The sequence below is a fragment of the Acanthochromis polyacanthus genome, chromosome 6 (genome assembly GCF_021347895.1).
Source record: "Acanthochromis polyacanthus isolate Apoly-LR-REF ecotype Palm Island chromosome 6, KAUST_Apoly_ChrSc, whole genome shotgun sequence".
In the NCBI taxonomy this organism is placed as follows: Eukaryota; Metazoa; Chordata; class Actinopteri; family Pomacentridae; genus Acanthochromis; species Acanthochromis polyacanthus.
The window spans coordinates 15354980-15373663 of record NC_067118.1 but is presented as its reverse complement, the minus strand read 5'-3'; the positions used below and the strand labels follow the sequence as shown (position 1 = coordinate 15373663).

Below are 18684 nucleotides of genomic sequence, written 5' to 3'. Positions count from 1 at the left end.
CCACACATTTGAAGTGACATCTAATAATAAACAGACAAAACATATATTTATTTGTTTTGTTTTGTTTTGTTTTTTTTGCTTTTTGCTGATCCGAAAAATGATCCGATCCGTGACTCTTGATCCGAGGACCGATCCGATCCGTGAGTTTAGTGATCCGTTGCACCACTAGTAGGCATTGTCTTACAAGTAGCACGGGAATGTAGAAGAAGCTGTTAATGGGATAAATACTAGGTTATGTCAGGAGAGGGTCTACAGGCAAGTACTGCTGGACCCTTCTCTCTACACAGGGCTACCTGTTGGTCTGAAAACCTACCATTTGTCTTTACACACACTAACGCCTGCCCACAGTACTGTGTTGTGTTTGCCTGGCAGCTCTCTTTTGCCTCCTAGTACTAACGCTGTTCTCCAACAAACCTCACAAGTTAATACTTGCTCTTCATAATCGAAACTTGAAGTCAGTAAACAGTTATGTGCTTGAGCACAGGAGAAATTACTCCTCACTATATTAAAGTGAATATAGAATGAGGTCATTTCAAGTGTTGTCAGCAAACCAGTTCATCTTGAAACTGTGCTTCAGCAAGACTGAGAACTCTTGAATAATAAGAAAGATTTGGTGCTTTGCAGTGTGCGCTTTGAATGTAACTGTGTAAAGTGTTTTTACTATTTACTTCCTGGAAGACAGAGGCCCCATTGTTCTGTGTGACTCCTCAGCCGAGGTGACGATGGTGGGATGATCTAGTTGCCAAAACTGGAGCTCTATGTGTGTGTAACCCACAAACATACGGTCGAGGAATCTCACTGGATCAAGCAGCTACAGTGCTCACTATATTTTTATCCACTGTGTTCGTCTGGGTGTTGAGCTCCGTATACACATAATCACATACACACAAAGTTACAAGAGAAGTGGCATTCTGATAGCAAAACTAGCATAGCAATTACTACTTTGCATGAACAGTGGAACCACATGTTGTCTGACACTTGTTTGTCTCCCAGCATATGTTGGGTTTTGTGGCCAGTGCCATGCGAGGTAAGCTAATCTCTTACTTTGCCTCCAGGAAGAGCCCCTCCCTTTCCACCGCTATGGGCCCCTTAGCAAGACATACAGGGAGGCCAAAGTCAGGTCACAGGCAGGGTGCGGCTCCTTAGTGAAGAAAGAGCAAAGAAAACAGGTTGTTTGCCCTTTCATCTCAGCTTGGTCTTGGGGGATGTTTGGTTAGGCAACCAGTTTAGCACCGTACCACTTCAGGCTGTTTGTTTCCAACAGCCGTGCAGTCTTGACACCTGCCACGTTATGCGGTCAGAACAGAAATGACTCTACCTAAAGGGAATTGCCAAAGGCAATTTTCAGTAATACCAACAACATTAAGAAAGCATTATAACAATAAATTATGGTGTTGCGTTCTACAATTTTACATTTCTTATCTGCTAAAGTTATAAGGTAGACATTGACTAAGGATTTTGTTGTGAAATGTTCACTCTATAAACTTTTCACATTGGTCACACGTTTATCAAACTACAGGTATTGTTCTTAAGAACAGTACTAGGAAAATCAATTCCAAAAGTAGTTTGCTTCTGTATAGATCATGTCTAGACTAGTTAGCCTATGGCTTACGCCATGTAACTGTACTAGGACCTCTTTTAGCCTCAGACTGTTTATGCATGCTTGTGGAAGAGTATGTCAAACTTGTTTTGCTTGTCTTTTTTCTCTGTGACTGGAATCAAGCATGTTTGTAAAGGACATCCTGTAATCTATGACACAGGAAGCACAGTCAGACAGATAGACGAAGAGAGCGGGGTGGGTGTAGGGGTTTGGGGAAAGAAACAAGGAGGGAGTGGCAGAAAATGAAACAAGGTGGTGGTGGTGAGGTTGATGAAAATGACAGATTTTGTCAAGTAGGAGATTCTGCATTACCTCATGAAAGGCTGTCTGTCATCAGTACGACAGTGTTTGAAGCTGCTGGGATTTGGTGGCTTTTAGTTTTTTGGGACCAACTCCCTATTGACGACATTGCAAGGTGTCAGCAGCATGCTCCTGTCAAGCCTTGCCTAATCTACCATCACACCAACTTCTTAGTGGAGTTACAGACTGAGCACCTGTGGAAGACTTCTCCATGAACTTTCCGCTGACTGACTCATTAGTAGCCGAGTATGACCTTTGCTTCCGCACCTTTCCAGCTAATAGTAACAACCTATTTGATTTGTTGCAACGGTACAACAGAATAAAGAATCCAGTTTCTCTGTAAAGCGTTACTGATTTGATAAACTATGTGCATTTTTTTCAAGGTTTTTGTCATATCACTCTTCTTCACAGTGATCATTAGTGACCTGGAAAGAATTTCAAAATGTTTACAACCACACAAGGAAAGATATTTTTTGAATTCAGTGCAATGAAATTGTCACAAAGTCAGTCTTAATGAAAAGTGTCACTTCCCCTAGTTGTTTTTGTAACAGTTATGTAAGTCTGTTAACTACACGTGTGTATTCATCCTTACTTATGTGGAAATACGTCGAATGGTGGTCTGATGCATGTTCATTTGAATGTCTTCAGCATAGTAAAACCACAGTCATTTTTTCTTTCCTATGCAGAATTAGTAGACACAAAGAACCTTTCAGTTAGACAGATTTAGAGCAGCAAAAATGGCTTCACCAAAGTTTTATGAAGTCTATTACTGTACATTCTCCAAAGAATGGTGTTCATAGGGTTTTAAGTCACTCTGACAGCCACCAATAACCTACAGACACAGGAACTGAAACTGTGTGGATTTTCAAAAGACACAGACAGTCTTTTACCAAGAAGACTGCTCTCACCCCACCCAAGTTGTCTCTACCACAAACACACACATACAGCCATACTAACACATATCCACCCATATCCCCTACCCAGACACGTGCTCATGCATTAACCCGTTGCACGGGGCCCCCCTATGGCAGCTGAGACGAGCATGACACTCTCACTATTTCCACATATGCTGCCTCATGACTTGGCGCTTTGTGAGTTTCTCATGCAGGGGATATTCCTAACTGCCATGTGTGAAATGAGTTGAATTAGCATTTGACAGATATGTACTTCAAAGGTCTAGTTGTGATATGTTGTACCATTGGTTGGGTGTTATCATGCCAAAAACCTAGAGCTTAGAGCACAGAGCTCTGCCACTCTTATAATGAAATCATATCTGACTTTTAATAAAGGCCATAGTCATCCCCTAGATACCAGTGTAATGCCAGTACGTAGATACAAAAGTGTCATGTTCTCAGCAAGAGGTGTTGGATTAGAGTACATAGACAGTGCAGTCTCAGCACGTCTTACACACCCCAAGTAATCAGAAAGCCTTATCTTAGAAGTGTGACATCCTGTCTATGCTGTATAATCCGCACAGATCGTAAAGGGGGTGGGCTGCAAAGGGCATGAATGTGTGTGCGCACCTGCAATTTTTTGCATGTCTTTGCAGCAGTGCTGCTGTAAGTCAGACACTTATAAGGAGAGCGCTGTCAAATTTACAATAAAAGTCTCTCACTGACCCCTCGGTCAGGGTCTCAGTATGTGTAGATATGAATGTGCACATGTCAATTGCAGGAAGATTTCTCACATTTTCATGCAGCACCTTCAGCCACAGAGCTCCCGTTCAATGATGTCCAATCCCATGGACCCACATAGAAAGATATCATAATGGAATCATTTCAAGTGAATCCAGTTATGGTGAAAGTACACCACTCTTCGCAGCCTCTTGATTTTTGCACTGGATCACCTGAAACCAGCCCATGAGCCCCTAAGAAGCAATGCCACTGACACTTTTTAAATAGGAATTCCCAACCTGAATGTTTGCCTCATGTCTCACATTCCCACTGTTCAGTAACCTAGACATGCAGATATTTCCCTCCCTGAAGTCCCTACTGCTGAGCCCCTACAAGCTCAGCTGCCAGTTTTGTTGACCCCTCAACGCTCTCCTCCATCCAAGATTACTGGGACCGGATCTCGCCCTGGTGGAGAACCGCAGCGTTGGCAACTGGTAATCCACGAGATGAGGACTGGCACGTGGCACAGAGGCTTTGCCCAGAGCCGGCACTAAGTGTGTGCACGCGCATGCGTGTGTGATCAGCCACTCTTTGGGCTGAACTGCTGGCAGTAGCCACTTGCCTCTAGTCCTGTTTTACTGCAGTGATAAGTAGGACATCCCTTCATCACTAGATAACCCATAAAAATACCATCCATAGTCAAGACTCCTCTGTACTATTGTAGTGTCTGTCTTTGTTAGCATCTGTTTAACTGTACATCATTTAAAAATAAAAATTTTGCTATCAAAAACGGAACGTTAAACCCTAAAAATAATTTTTAAAAAAATATTTATATAAATTGTATACACATTTCTCTCATTCAATCCAGCTTTATTCCTTTTAGCTGGGTTTTCAGGTATTTTAGCGACATTACAGTAAATTCTTCAATACTGTGACCATGATGAAAACAATCCTATATTGTGACCAGTGAAGTAACATAATTTAATGAATTGAACTGAATTAACGTAGCACTTTTTTGGGCTAATTTTTTGGTTTCATGAACCCCTTTCAGGTATGTGTGACTCTAGGACTGGCTATATTTTTTCAGTTGATTGGTCCAGCACTATTATTATACCCAGAGAACCACTGATCCTAGATGGATCAATGCCACCATGAGTTGAAAATGTGAACTTGTCCTGTGGTGTCTTGACTTAAGTCAGCAACGTTTACTCCTTGGATCGGCAAATTCCAGCTAGTCTAGTCTGGTGTGTGCTAAAGGCTTAACTGAGATGCATCAAATAGTTTTTAAAAACTTTTTTCTAATAGAACTGTCCTAAAAAATAAGACAAGTAATTTCAGAAGTCACTGTGTGAACATTAAATTGATATATCAGTTTTACAATGGAGATACATGGATTAGCAGTCTAAACATAACGAGATTCAGCAACTGTTCAATGCAGACACTTTTTTAATCGGATATATTCAAATTCTAGATGAAGGACATAACACATGAGTAAAAGATGACACCAGGTTTAGGTTTAGTGCTTGGTTTGACCGTGTCTATTCACAAATATCTCATCATTGAAAAAAAAAAAAAAAGCTCTTACAATAAAGGCTTAACGTCTGATCTGTCTCACTTGAAATCCTTATCATTTCTGTATATGAAATTCAGAAAATAAAGAACACTCTTGGTCACGAAAGCACTCTGATGCTGTTATGAAAAGTCGTTGAAATTCATAGAGTTATACATCATGGTAGATCGTGGACAGGTGCCACATTGGCAGACCTCAGAGGTATTTATTCGTCTAGCCATACTACTTTCCTGCAAGAGCTGCTCTGATTACACAGACATGTGGCATAGCAGGACGTACTACCAATATGGTGGAGAGGGACACACACACACACACACACATATATATATATGTATATGGAGAGTGAGAGTGTCTGTCCCCATTACAAATGACCACCTGTAGACACCACACAGCTAGGGTGTTGTGTGAGTGTGACAGAAGAGAGAGTTAGAAATAGAGAGGGAGAGTTAGAAAGTCTGTGTATTCTGGCCTCTCCTGCACACTGCAGCAGTTTGCTGGCAAAACACTGTAGATTCCTGAGGGAGATCCTCGGAGAGAAAAAAAACCAAGAGTGAGAGAGCACCACAAAGAAAATCAGAGAAACAGCTGAATGAGTGCATGAATATGAGTGAATTTATCCGTCTAGAAATATTATTGCTTCGACAGAGCCAGTCCAGATCTACATTCCATGGGACCTCCACTGCAACACGTGACCTCGAAACACTTAGAAAGAGTAAGACACACAGAATGTGTATGATTAAACTAAACACAAACTGTTCAGCAGTTCAACTTCAACAGACACTAAGACACACTTTTACAGCCTGCCTGTTTCTTTGTTTCTGCAAAATAGCGTCAAATTACTGCTAGATAAATCTAAGTACTATATTTCAGAAAATGTCACATTTGTGCTGTAGTCCTTTAACAATAAATTACACCTTTGTCAGATATGAAATCCCGTAGAAGCAAGCTCCAGAACTACTCTTGAGAAAGCATGTATTCTCTTCAGTCATTGCACTTGCTCTTAGCTGGTGTATGCGCTTCAGTGTGTGGCAACTAGTGACAGCCACAGCTTGGAGAGGCTGAGGTCATAGCTACAAAGCCAGCCTAACAGGGGAGAGAGAGAAACAAACCCCCACTTGTCTGTCTGTATGGGTGTATCTGCGTGTGACAGACTGACACACACATGGGCACACACTCTGCCCCAGTCACCTCTTGCCTCCTCTCTTGGCTGCCCATGAGCAAACACACCTAGTAGCTATATTGGATACTGCATGTGACAAGTTTGTGAAGCTTTGCCCTTGCCTCGATTGATGATGTGTGGTCGGGTGAACTTTTTGGTTTCCGCACAAACACCAGAACACACACAGACACACAAAGTCAATAGCACACCTAAATATAAACACACTTGCACTTCAGCCATCAGACACCTCTGCTGGCACTCCTCTATCAACCATCCACATACACACACACACACACACACACACACACACACACACACACACACACACACACACACACACACACACACACACACACACACACACACACACACACAGTTATTGGATTGTCTGACAGTATTGGGTTCATTTTCAGTTCACTGACATTCTAGTGACACAGTCTTTGGTCAGCTGCCAAGTGGGCAACCTATGATGCATTCATATCACATGGAGCAAATCAGCTTAAATGTGTTTGCACATTTAACCATTGTAATAGTACATAGATTGAAGCTATATAGGGAATATAAGCTATCTTCCATTTTTAAAACAAATCTTCCTTTCTTCTAGGCATCTGATCCCATCCCGATGAAAAAGTCCAAACACGAAGACCTCCCATCGCAATCCCCGCTGGCCGACAAAGAGAAGCAGCACGACTGGCTACAATCCTTGTCTGCCTCCAATAAGGTTGGTGTTGTTAGGCTCAGGAAGGAGATGCTCATGATGAGGATTTTGATGCATGGTTCATGAGATGAGATGTCATGTAATATTATATGGACATTTTTGGATGAGGGGAGTGCTTAAATTTAGATTTGGCAAGCTGTGCTAACAGAGGAGGTAACTGTAGACACCAAGAGCCCCACAACGGAGAGAAGTTTGAGAGCTGTGAAACAGAATATAACCACAATGTAATGATGGATGTCCCATGTGAAGATCGATATTCTCTCCAAAAAAAATCTACCATAGAGTAATACTTCAAAGGTCTTCAACAAATAATCTTCATACTGAACCCTCTCCACTCAAATAATACAATTTTTTATTGCACAGTTGATTGTGTGGACACATCTAAGTAGTAAATACTTAAACCCTAAAATATTGGTTGTCTAATTTTGCACGATGTGGATAACCCGTCATTTTTTCCTAGATCCTACTAAGGTTCAAAGACCACTTTTAGACTTTTGTACAATATGTTTATGTTTTTCAATGGAAAGCAGTACCGTATGTAAACTTGGGTATCACATATATGTTCACATTCACAGGCTTGAAATAATATCCTATAAAACTGTATACTGTTATTGAGCTTTGTCACTTGATCATTACAAATGTAGTTTTTTGTTACTTGTTATTTAAGGCTTTGTCAATGTCCTTTTTCAGGGGATTAACTGCATTCAGCCGAGGCAGAGGCCCTCAGCTTTTAGACCTTGGTCTCCACACATCTCCACGGGTGATAAGGAGCCCTCCAGTCACCCTTTGGCTCTGCTGAGAGACAGGTGAGCCCGACACACACACCACAACTAGATCTAAAATGGAAGACAGTCTCACTAAACAACAGTTCAAAAATCAATTAAAACTATGAAATATCTACACTCTATAAGAAGCTTTTAAGGCAAGGATTGACAGCCGTTTTGTTCAGCTGGATTTGATAAGCTCCCAGCATGCGCTCTCACTTGTCTGGGTGGGTTGGTGTCACAGGGGTCAAGTCTGACTCTACCGCAGCCTCCCACACGTCACCATTCACACACATTTGACACACACTCATACTGTGGGCACCCACTTGGCATGATGCTGCCAGATCAGGCTGCACCATATCACAGTTGATCTGGCCCACTTTCTCCTGAAGTGGGAGGAAAGAGCTGTAGGCACTTTATTTGAATGTTTTTCTACCCTGGTTGGCATAGGCTGTTCACAAAGGACCATACAATATGGTATTAGCTGTCTCTCTTTAAATTCAGAATTCATCTCTTCTTAATCAACTAACCTTTATGTAAATTTGACGCTGAAAAACTGCACGATTTTCTTTTAGCTTCTACAACTACAAGAGCCTTGAGAACGCTGTGGCCCCCAATGTGGCCCTCACACCACTGCCTCTGGGGAAGGTGGGTCCTATGTCTCCATCGGTACCCAGCACCTCACACCCAAGTGGAGGTGAACCCCCAGGCGAGGGCGCCAACCCCAACTCCAGGTCTCGGAAGAGAAGAGCCACAGGGGAGCTCCCACCCCCAGCACCAGAGGTCCCCTGCTTTCCGTCCTCCACTGCCAATAAGGCACCACTGCCGCCACCTCAGGACGACAAAGATTCAGAGGTGGAGATTGAAGTGGAAAGTCGTGACGAATGTAAGTGCCAGCACCACAGATGTTTTTTATAGTATTTACATGTGTTTTGTATTTTATTGCAGGGCTCAGCTGACTAGCTAATATTGACAATATCAGCTGATCAATTACTTACCACTGCCAGGACGTCTAATTCTTTTAATCTCACCCTCTCTTGTGTTTCTGGTCTCCTCCAACAGTCACTTCATCACTGTCCTCCCTGTCGTCACCATCATTCACCTCGTCCAGCAGCTCAGCCAAAGACTTGAGCTCACCAGGCGTCCAAGGGCCTATCTGCACTGTCACGTCAGCTGAAGGCACTGCTCCTGGAGCTGCACCTGTCGCAGTACCTGTGACTCCTCCAGAGCTGGGGTTGGAGTCAGAGCTGGAGAGCCTTCGTCAGGCACTGGACAGTGGACTGGACTCCAAAGAGTCAAAAGAGAAGTTTCTTCATGAGATTGTTAAGATGAGGGTGAAGCAGGAAGAAAAGTTGGGATCAGCTCTGCAGGCCAAACGAAGCCTCCAGCAGGTAGAGTTTGATTCAAATCATTGTATTGGATGGATGTGTCTTTATGTCAAATGAGAATATAGATAGTTTAATATGCTTACATTATGTACGAAGATGAATGCAAGATGTGTTTAGTCCAACTGAGCAGAAACACTGAAGGCAGAATTAAACTACCAGTCATCACAGTCATACCAACAGTCATCACACCGACCTTTACATTTTGAATTTTACTCAACTCACACACTTGCTGTTGACTTGACCATTTTGACACTTGAATTATTCCCTGTAGTGAAATGCTTTTGAAAAAATATGAAACCACTGTTAATTCACTATTATCTATTCAGATTTGGAAAGGAAAGCATGCTACTGTGCATTTTTAACAGTATTCATTCAGAGACGAGATAGAATTGTCCTCAGGGACAGACAAATTCCATTCGACTTGTCCCCAGTGATATGAGACTTGGCTTGAACTTGTTTCATTTGATATGAGAACAAGTTTTTTTGATTGATTTCAGATTTTGCTTGACTTGGACGTGACTGAATTGAGATTTTGGTTTGACCAGAAGACTGAAGAAAAAAAAATGCTTCACTAAAGACCATATATAAGACCAGGCAATTTATTCATAAATTAGCATACAGTATATCTGCATACTAAGTCCTGTTATTTTTGCGATTCAGTGATGACTGATGTTTACCACTTCTGGACGGAACAGTGGAATTTCCCATTAACTGCCAATCACAAATCATACAAACCTTAAATGTTCCTTTATATTCTTCAAATCAGACTTGATAGAATCTTTTCAAAGCTGGCACTCTGAGGAAATCACTTCACCTCAGGCATCAAAATGCAGAAGTGGATTAGAAGTCCTCACTGTCCGCAAAGCTTAGCATGAGTTGGCAAGTGATAGCAATGAGAGCGGATGTTGCAGCAAAGGGAAAGGCCAGACTTCCATTTTATTTTTGGTTTTGGACAGACAACAAGTAAATGCCGACGAAGGAGTCTGTGTGGGTGAGCAACATAAGATGCAGCCTGAGCAAAGAAAACCGATTCCAGCTTGACAGAATTCCACTTTCGCTTTCCATCAGGCTAGAGAGGAGCTGTGGAGTCACCACAAATCCAACCAAGCAACAACCTAAATCAGAAATGGTCTTTACAACTCACTGGCATACTTTTTCCTGTGTTTCACTGAATGAACCCTAATCCTGTTGGGATTGCAAAAGTTCTTATGTAAAGCTGTTGTAGAGTAAAGGGTGTGATAGGGATTGTTTCTTTTCACTCTTTCTGTAGGACCTAACAAAGCTTGATGACAGATATGTTTGTCTCAGCTGCTAGTTTCCCATGAGAAGGCTATGGGCGTGTTACTGCAACATACACAGACACACATTCGTACTCTGTCAGTGCTTCAGAGGAAGGAAACTCAACTTCTGTCAGCCCACACATTGCCCTAACCCCTGACTTGGCTCAATGTAAACACTGACATGGACACTGCAGACTACTGTAACAAGTTGTTCTCAGGTGTCAACAGTTCAGAAACAAAGTAAAGCAGCCATGTGACTGATACTGTATTATCCACTGGCATTCACATATCACTTGAAATTGTGGAAACAACTTTCTAAATTGATTAATTATACAAGCATTACCTTCAGACTAAAAGTCTGATTTCTCCAATCTCTTCTTCAAAGGAGCTGGAGTTCTTGCGGGTGGCCAAGAAGGAGAAGCTGCGGGAGGCAACTGAGGCAAAGCGCAACTTGAGGAAGGAAATTGAGCGGCTGCGAGCCGAGAGCGAAAAGAAGATGAAGGAAGCCAATGAGTCACGGATCCGTCTCAAGCGGGAGTTGGAGCAGGCCCGACAGCTTAGGGTCTGTGATAAAGGCTGCGAGGCTGGACGTCTCCGCGCAAAGTACTCTGCACAGGTCAGTTAGCATGTTTTGAAAAAGCTTCGTCTAACTATAGGCTATAAAACTTAAATAATCCCTACTTAATATATTTGAGGAACATTAGGGAATGGATAGAAATATAGCCAAACCAGGTTGTGCATTTAGACAAACATTATTAGGCTAGTGTGTTGAGATGTGGTGGTAGAAAGTCTAGACGATTATATCAACATACTCACACTAATGCAGTTTTTTACTTTCTCAGATGCTCTCAAGGTCAGCAGAGAAGGCAAGAAAAAAACACATTTCCTTTCCCCAGGCAAAAATAAATGGGTGTAGCCCTGAGACGTATGATAAGTCCCCCTCAAAGAGGAAACAGGAAGAGACGTTGACTTCCCTCAGGCATTATGGGAAATGCAGATTAGACAAAACAAGAAGGAGATTGTGCTCTCTAGCTGTGTCTGTGTGTCTCTCTGCAGAGACTGCACTTGTCTTTGAAAAGCTGTCATTAAGACAAAATGTCTTAAGTTGTTGCAGCCAAAAAAAAAAAAAGTAATTTTCAGCATTTGCTGAGTGCTCTCAAAGTTTATTTTGCTAAAAAGGCCACTGTTTAGAGACATCAATGACTGGAAAATGAAATCTAGATAAACCAGTAATGATTATGTCAGACAGAAGTTATATTTTTGGAAATATGAAGCCAGTCTGCCAGTGCAGCGAGATCATTACTGGAAAATCCCCGACTGATGCCTTACAGAAAATTTTATTCCCAAGCTCGCAATATTTGGCCTTGGGTTGGACTAAAACAGTAGTTAAGTAATTTTGTTTTATCACATCATTTCAATAAATACACTGATCGATGAGGGAGATGGGCCAGACAACTCAAGATAGTCATATCACCATGTAACATTGAGTTTGGGAAGTGAGGATTGAGGAAATACACTGCTCAAAAAAATTAAAGGAACACTTTGAAAATACATCGTATTTCAATACGGGGAAAAAACAAACTGGATCTTAGCATTGATATGGACTGGATAATGTGTTAGGAATGAAAAGTGCCACATTGTTTGATGGGAATGAAAATTATCAACCCCCCAGGAGGGCTAAATTCAAGACACCCTAAAATCAAAGTGACAAACTGATGTGGCAGGCTGGTCCATCTTGCTGAAATTCCTTGGCAGCAACTCAAAATGGTATTCAGTAGTTTGTATGGCCTCCATGTGCTTGTATGCATGACTGACGATGCCGGGACAAACTCTGAATGAGACGATGGATGGTGTCCTGGGGTATCTCCTCCCAGAACTGGACCAGGGCATCACTGAGCTCCTGGACAGTCTGAGGTGCAACCTGATGGTGTTGGATGGAACAAAACATAATGTTCCAAAGGTGCTCTATTGGATTCAGGTCAGGTGAGCATGGGGGCCAGCTAATGGTATCAGTTCCTTCATCCTCCAGGAACTGCATGAGTTCTCTTACCACATAAGACTGGGCATTGTCGTGCACCAGAAGGAATCCAGGACCACTGCACCAATGTAGGGTCTGACAATGGGTCAAAGGATTTCATCCTGATACCTAAAGGCAGTAAAAATGCCATTGTCCAGCCTGTAGAGGTCTGTGCGTCCCTCCATGGGTATGCCTCTCCACACCATCACTGACCCACCACCAAACCGGTCATGCTGAACAATGTTACAGGCACCATAACATTCTCCACGGCTTCTCCAGACCCTTTCATGCCTGTCACATGCATTCAGGGTGAACCTGCTCTCATCTGTGAAAAGCACAGGGCACCAGTGGTGGACTTGCAAATTCCTGTGTTCTATGGCAAATGTCAGCCGAGCTCCACGGTGCCAGTCAGCGAGCACAGCGGGCACTCGAGGACGCTGGGCCCTCAGACCACTCTCATTACATCTCTTTCTGATTGTTTGATCAGAGACATTCACACCAGTGGTCTGCTGGAGGTCATTTTGTAGAGCTTTTGCAGTGCTCATCCTGTTCCTCCATGCACAAGGGAGCAGATAGCTGTCCTGCTGATGGATTGAGGACCTTCGACAGCCCTGTCAAGCTCTCCCAGACTAACTGCCTGTCTCCTGGAATCTCCTCCATGTGCTTGAGAATGTGCTGGGAGACAGCAAACCTTCTGGCAATGGCACGCATTGATGTGCCATCCTGGAGGAGTTGGACTGTCTGTGGAACCTCTGTAGGGTCCAGGTATTGCCTCATGCTACCAGAAGTGACACTTACCCTAGCCAAATGCAAAACTAGTGAAAAACAGTCAGAAAACATCAGGAAGGAAAAAATGTAGGTGGCCTTCACCTGTAAACTCATTCCTTTTTTGGGGGGGTTGTCTCATTGTTACCCCTCTAGTGCACCTGTTGTTAATTTTATGAATACCAAAGCAGCTGAAACTGACTAAAAAGCCCCTCAATTACTTACTTGACCAGATCAGTATCCCACATGTTTGACTGATTTGATGCAATACTTAGATTAAAAAGTGTTCCCTTAATTTTCTTGAGCAGTGTACTTTGCAGTATTGTTTTACTCCCATTTCATTATGGGTTAATTTTACCATCAGTGATATATTTCAGCTTACATGAAGCATTCCTGCTGACTTTGGGAGGGGTTTTGTCTTTTTTGTGTTTTTTTGTTTGTATCTTTGTGTTATTTGGTCTGAAATAGCAGTCTGCGCGAATGGGCACAATTTATTACTGGACCGTGGACCAGTAAACAGTAATTTTTTACTGGACCGAAACAGTTTTTACTGGACCGAATATTTTATGCACAAATGTACCAAAAGTTGATGTATAATTTAATTTTAATAATTGTTATACAAATTTACTACTTTATTAATTATGTCCCAGATACAACACAACGCCATGGGCGAAGAGAAATTACCGTTTTTATATAGAATAAACCATACAAAATTAACTATTGGATAAAGAAAAGCACTCATTTGAGATCAAAACATAAATCATGTACTCAACCATGCTAGAAGTACTATAAATCACAGAGCAATGTGGCTGGGTCAAGCAGAGCGACCTTGTAGAAGCGAAATGAGGTGTGGTTTATTTATTTTCTGTTTATATCATGCGTTTTTATCGCGTGATATCGCTGTTCACACGAGAGCCTCTCTGAGGAGCAGCCCTCCCCATCCGGACGGCGCGCCGCTGCGCTTGCAGTGTGCTTTGACTTTCGGAGCAAGACAGCGGCGCTTCGTTCCGTTGCGCGGCGCGGCGCGATCGCATTATGTGGAACTTCGGGGTTACAGGAAAAAAATTACACCGGACATGAGACCAGTAATGTAAGTTTTACCGGACTTTTGGTACACAAATCGGATTTGACCGATGGTCCGACGTCATTGGCGCACACTGAAATAGTTTCCATAGGTTTCGTAGTTATCACGCGTATGTCAACATTAGCAGTATTCAGAGGTCAGTTCTGCTTGTGTGGGTAGCATGAACATGGTATAAGTACTACAGTAGAAACATTGGTGTGTAGACTCGGGCAGATGTCCTGGTAGTCTGCAGTGTTAAAAAAGCCAAATGAATAACAGGGAGCCATAATTAGTGTAGGCAAGCGTGCAGGGTCTGAACGAGACAACGTTCCAGGAGTCGGGTTTCCACTGCTGCATAGATTCAGCGGATTTCTGTGTTCTTTTCTCCAGATCGAGGACCTCCAGATGAAGCTTCAGCATGCTGAAGCTGACCGTGAGCAGCTCCGAGCTGACCTGCTGCAGGAGCGGGAGGCCAGGGAGCACCTGGAAAGAGTGGTGAAGGAGCTACAGCAGCAACTCTGGCCCAAATCCACCAGCCTCAAAGACGGTACACCCAAGGACATGCCAGCTGACAACTAAGCCAGCAGTCAGCTCCACTACCTAACCATTCCCTCTCATTGCTATGATCCACCCCAACATCCTCTACCCTTTTTCAAACTCTATTCAGGAGACCTGGAACAGACATATGCCACTGTCCCTCACACTCACACCCCCACAACACAAAAGCATACGAAGACTCTCGCTCTCCAACCAGAGACAGAAAAAGAAATGTGGAGCTGTGCCCTCATCCACACCCATGAAAAGTCTAGTGAGTGATTCCCTTGGAGAATGACCAGAAATGGCAACAAGGAAACCCATGTTTCTAAATCAAGCACTGACTCGCACCTTCCAAACTCAGAGAACTGAAAACTGGATCACAGTGAATAACAGAAAAGAGATACACAGCGCGATGTGTGGCTGTCCCTACATTTTCCCTGACAAGGAAATGAGGTGAGACGTGTGGACTGTGCTAAAAACTGCTAAAAGAAGATCATATTCTATTGGATTTACACAGCTGTTAAGAGGTGTTGTAGCGGTGTGGCGAGGAGTGTTGGTCTCATACGTAACCCTCAATTCTGGAGAAAGCCTCCACCACTTTCTCCTGCCACATTGAAGACAGAGGATTTTGAAAACATCATAAGCTATTTAAGGACAACATAGCAATGTGTAAAGAAAAAGAAGAGCATTTCCCTGTTTCTCTGTGCTATTGGAGTTGGAAAATATGAAAGATACAGAAAAATTAGAAGGTGAACAAAACATGCAAATGAACTTTCCACAGTGCCACCGTGGTTTTGTTGGTTTTCAGGAAGTCATCCCAGTCCACTCAGAGGCGACCCATCTTCTCCTCACATTATTTCCATTCAGGTTGAATTTTTCTCTCTCTTGGGATCAAACCTGGATTGAAGATTGAAAATAAAAACATGCCGACTTAGAGGCACCTTTTTTAGTGAGCACTTGTTTTTGGTGATCAGTAACAATATCCAACCGTCTCCACCACGCACACACACAAACACACACACTGGTTGCCATATGTTTTTTAAGCATTTGGGTCAAAACCCTGAAGTCTTTATCTTCTAAAGATAAAATACTCCAGATGTGAGTGTAGCCATGTTTTCTTGTCCTGTAACATTTGCGTGAAAAGCGCCGGCATGTTTTTACTCAAATTGGCATCATCATCTTTGAAGTCACAGTGGACTGGATGGACACTCTTGTCAATAACCACAAAATGTTCATTTTAATTAAATTAAGGTATGTAAATAAAAGTATATGATGTTGTTTTCTTTTTTTACTTTACAATAATGAATCGCACTTTGTCATAACAAAATACTGTTATAATGCATTGTACTCGCACTATTGTCTTCAGTCTTTCTTTGAAAACATCATCTTATACATGAGTGCTAACATATAAATCCAGTAAGCATTTCGTTGATTATATGCATCTTAAAAAAAAACTGTTGTTCTGTTTACTAAGGCAAAGTATTGTAAATAAACAGAAAGAAAAAAGTATAGCTGTTGCTCGCTGATGCAGTCTGGAATTTTTGGAAGGTGTTGGGCAACGCATTCTCCCATCCCTGTAATATAATCGACACTTGAGGACTCGGTTCTAACATACAACAAATCTGACAACACAGAGCTGAATCGCAGGAGCACGAACAAAAAGTAAAGTCAGATTTTATTCAGAAGGTGGAGAGCGTGAACCGGCCATCACACAGGGGGTACAATGCAATCAGAATGTACATTGTGTTAATGCTAATTTTCCTTTGGTTGTTGATGTTGTTTTTAACGTGGAGATATTTTATTGCTTGTCTGTTATGTTCACTTTTTTCAATAGAAAACTCATATTTTCTTTATGCATGAAATTTGACAACGTTTGCCATACATATAGTCAGTTATTGGGCATTGATGCTGTACATGTAAGGGTTTTATTGTGTTATGCAATATAAAGCATTTTTTTTCTTATTTAGAAGAGGAAATTGTTATTGAAAAAAGCAACAAGTCGTGTATTGTTCTTAAGAAAAAAAAACTTCACACTTGCGAAAAAAACAAAACACAACAAAAAAAGAAGAAAAAAAAAATCAATGCAATGCTGGACAACCTCAAGTGCCTGGATGTGGGCGAAAGGTTTCCAGAGAAGGAAAACTGATGATGAAGCTGCTGGCATTGGGGCATCTTATCAATTTACTGTTTGCAGGTTTCAAATTAACAGCCCCTCCTTGTATTGCACTTCTTTTATCAGTATTCCTAAATCCAACCAGTTTACAAATGTTTTTTTTTCTTTTTTCAGTGCTGAGAACAATTGAACAAATGCTAAGATGCTTAAGGCTTTTTTTTTTGTTCTGAATGAGTGCTTTGTTTCTTCATTTGATATCAATGATATGCATGTTCAGACAATTTTTATAGAAGATCATGAAAAGCCACTTGCTTCGGTGAATTGTTACTTTGGGTTGTACATAAAGATTTAACTGTTTATTCCCAGTTTGCTGACTTGTCCTGAGGCGGACACGTCGAGGATAATAGGGCATTATGTTGAAAGCCCGTTTCTTATCCGACATTACTGATGTTGCACGGAGAACAACACTGCATCTGTGACTTTGGCAGAACTAAAATTGGTACATTTTGTAGTTGTTTTTACACTCAAAAGAGTTAATAGCCTATGTGTAGTTTACGTTACTCATGGTTTTCTACAAAAAAGGGAGACAGTAATGACATTTGGCTCTTCGCTCTCCCGCACGAAAAGAAAAAAGCTGTTTAATGACGTCTTGTTTTCTAAAGGAGAATCATTTTGCTAAATAATGGGCAGTAAAGCAGCAATAACAGTCCATATTAATAGACAAATACTAGCCAGTGTGAAGATTTGAATAAGGATTTACAAATGTAAATATTTTTCATTTACAATATTGTATAATATATGTACATGGTGTTTCCTTTTTCAAAAAGAAATCTTTTCTTACAATAGCTGTCTTGTTTTTTTTTTGTTTTTGTTTTTTTGAATTTGTGTTATAACTGAGACATTTCAAAAACAGTTAATGCAGTGCGTAAGAGAATATTCCCTACATGAACATGTTAATCCATTTCTTTTCATTATTTTTTACTGTAGAGTCTTTATATTGAATGACTTTTTTCACCGGTTCATATATATTTTTAACAGTATGTTCAGCATCAGATAGCAGACCTGCAGTACGGGTCGCACACACACGACTACGCCACCTTGCAGATTGTTTCTCCCTCATCCTCGTGTCATTTTAGCCCTGTGCTGCTGCTAATTCTATATACAGTTCTAGAAATATTTTTATGTAAGAGGTAAGCTTTCCCATTTATTAATGCCACATATACAGTATGAAAAAAGCTTGGCTTATTCATCTATCTCCCTTGTTTCATTCATCTTTTCATGCCTTTTTCTTCCTCCAACAACACTGTTCCCTTCTCTAACGACACGGACTATATTGTAAAGTAAAGGACTTTATGAGATTATGTTTGAAAATAGCTATGCTTATATACTACAGTGACTGAATGTACAGTGTATAGATGCATTACCAGAAATAAAGTTGTTTGTCCAGATTGAATGACCCAGTTTCTTATTTTACTGCCTGTTTGGGAAATAATATAAACCTAATTCTTCTGCATGTCTTGCAGACAGAGTGCTTTTGGACTTCTTATTAACTTACTGATATATGCAGTTTAGTACACAAAAATATCAGTTGTTTCTGCTGAAAAAAATACTTGTTTTCTCAGGAGGCGATCTCTGCTTCATACTTGTGAATTATCAGTAGTTATAGGAGAGGAAAGGTGCTCTTTGGTTACACTACTCAGATTCTAGAGCTCCAATTTATTTCAAAGATGAGAAAAGGTCCTATTTACTGATTAACTCCTGTCAGCAACAAGCAGTTTCTCAGATTGCTACTTTAAT

At 41.4% G+C, this 18684-nt stretch overlaps 1 protein-coding gene across 1 annotated transcript in view; it reads left to right on the top strand.

Annotated features, from left to right (window-relative positions):
* Positions 1–18335, top strand: part of skia (v-ski avian sarcoma viral oncogene homolog a) — an 88299-nt gene extending 69964 nt beyond the window's left edge. The window contains exons 2-7 of the mRNA XM_051949361.1: positions 6847–6963; positions 7651–7766; positions 8300–8610; positions 8787–9115; positions 10778–11008; positions 14628–18335. Coding sequence (XP_051805321.1) covers positions 6847–6963; positions 7651–7766; positions 8300–8610; positions 8787–9115; positions 10778–11008; positions 14628–14816 — 1293 coding nt within the window. The 3' untranslated portion in view covers positions 14817–18335. The remainder of the gene's footprint in view (positions 1–6846; positions 6964–7650; positions 7767–8299; positions 8611–8786; positions 9116–10777; positions 11009–14627) is intronic.
* The last annotated feature ends 349 nt before the right edge of the window (positions 18336–18684 follow it).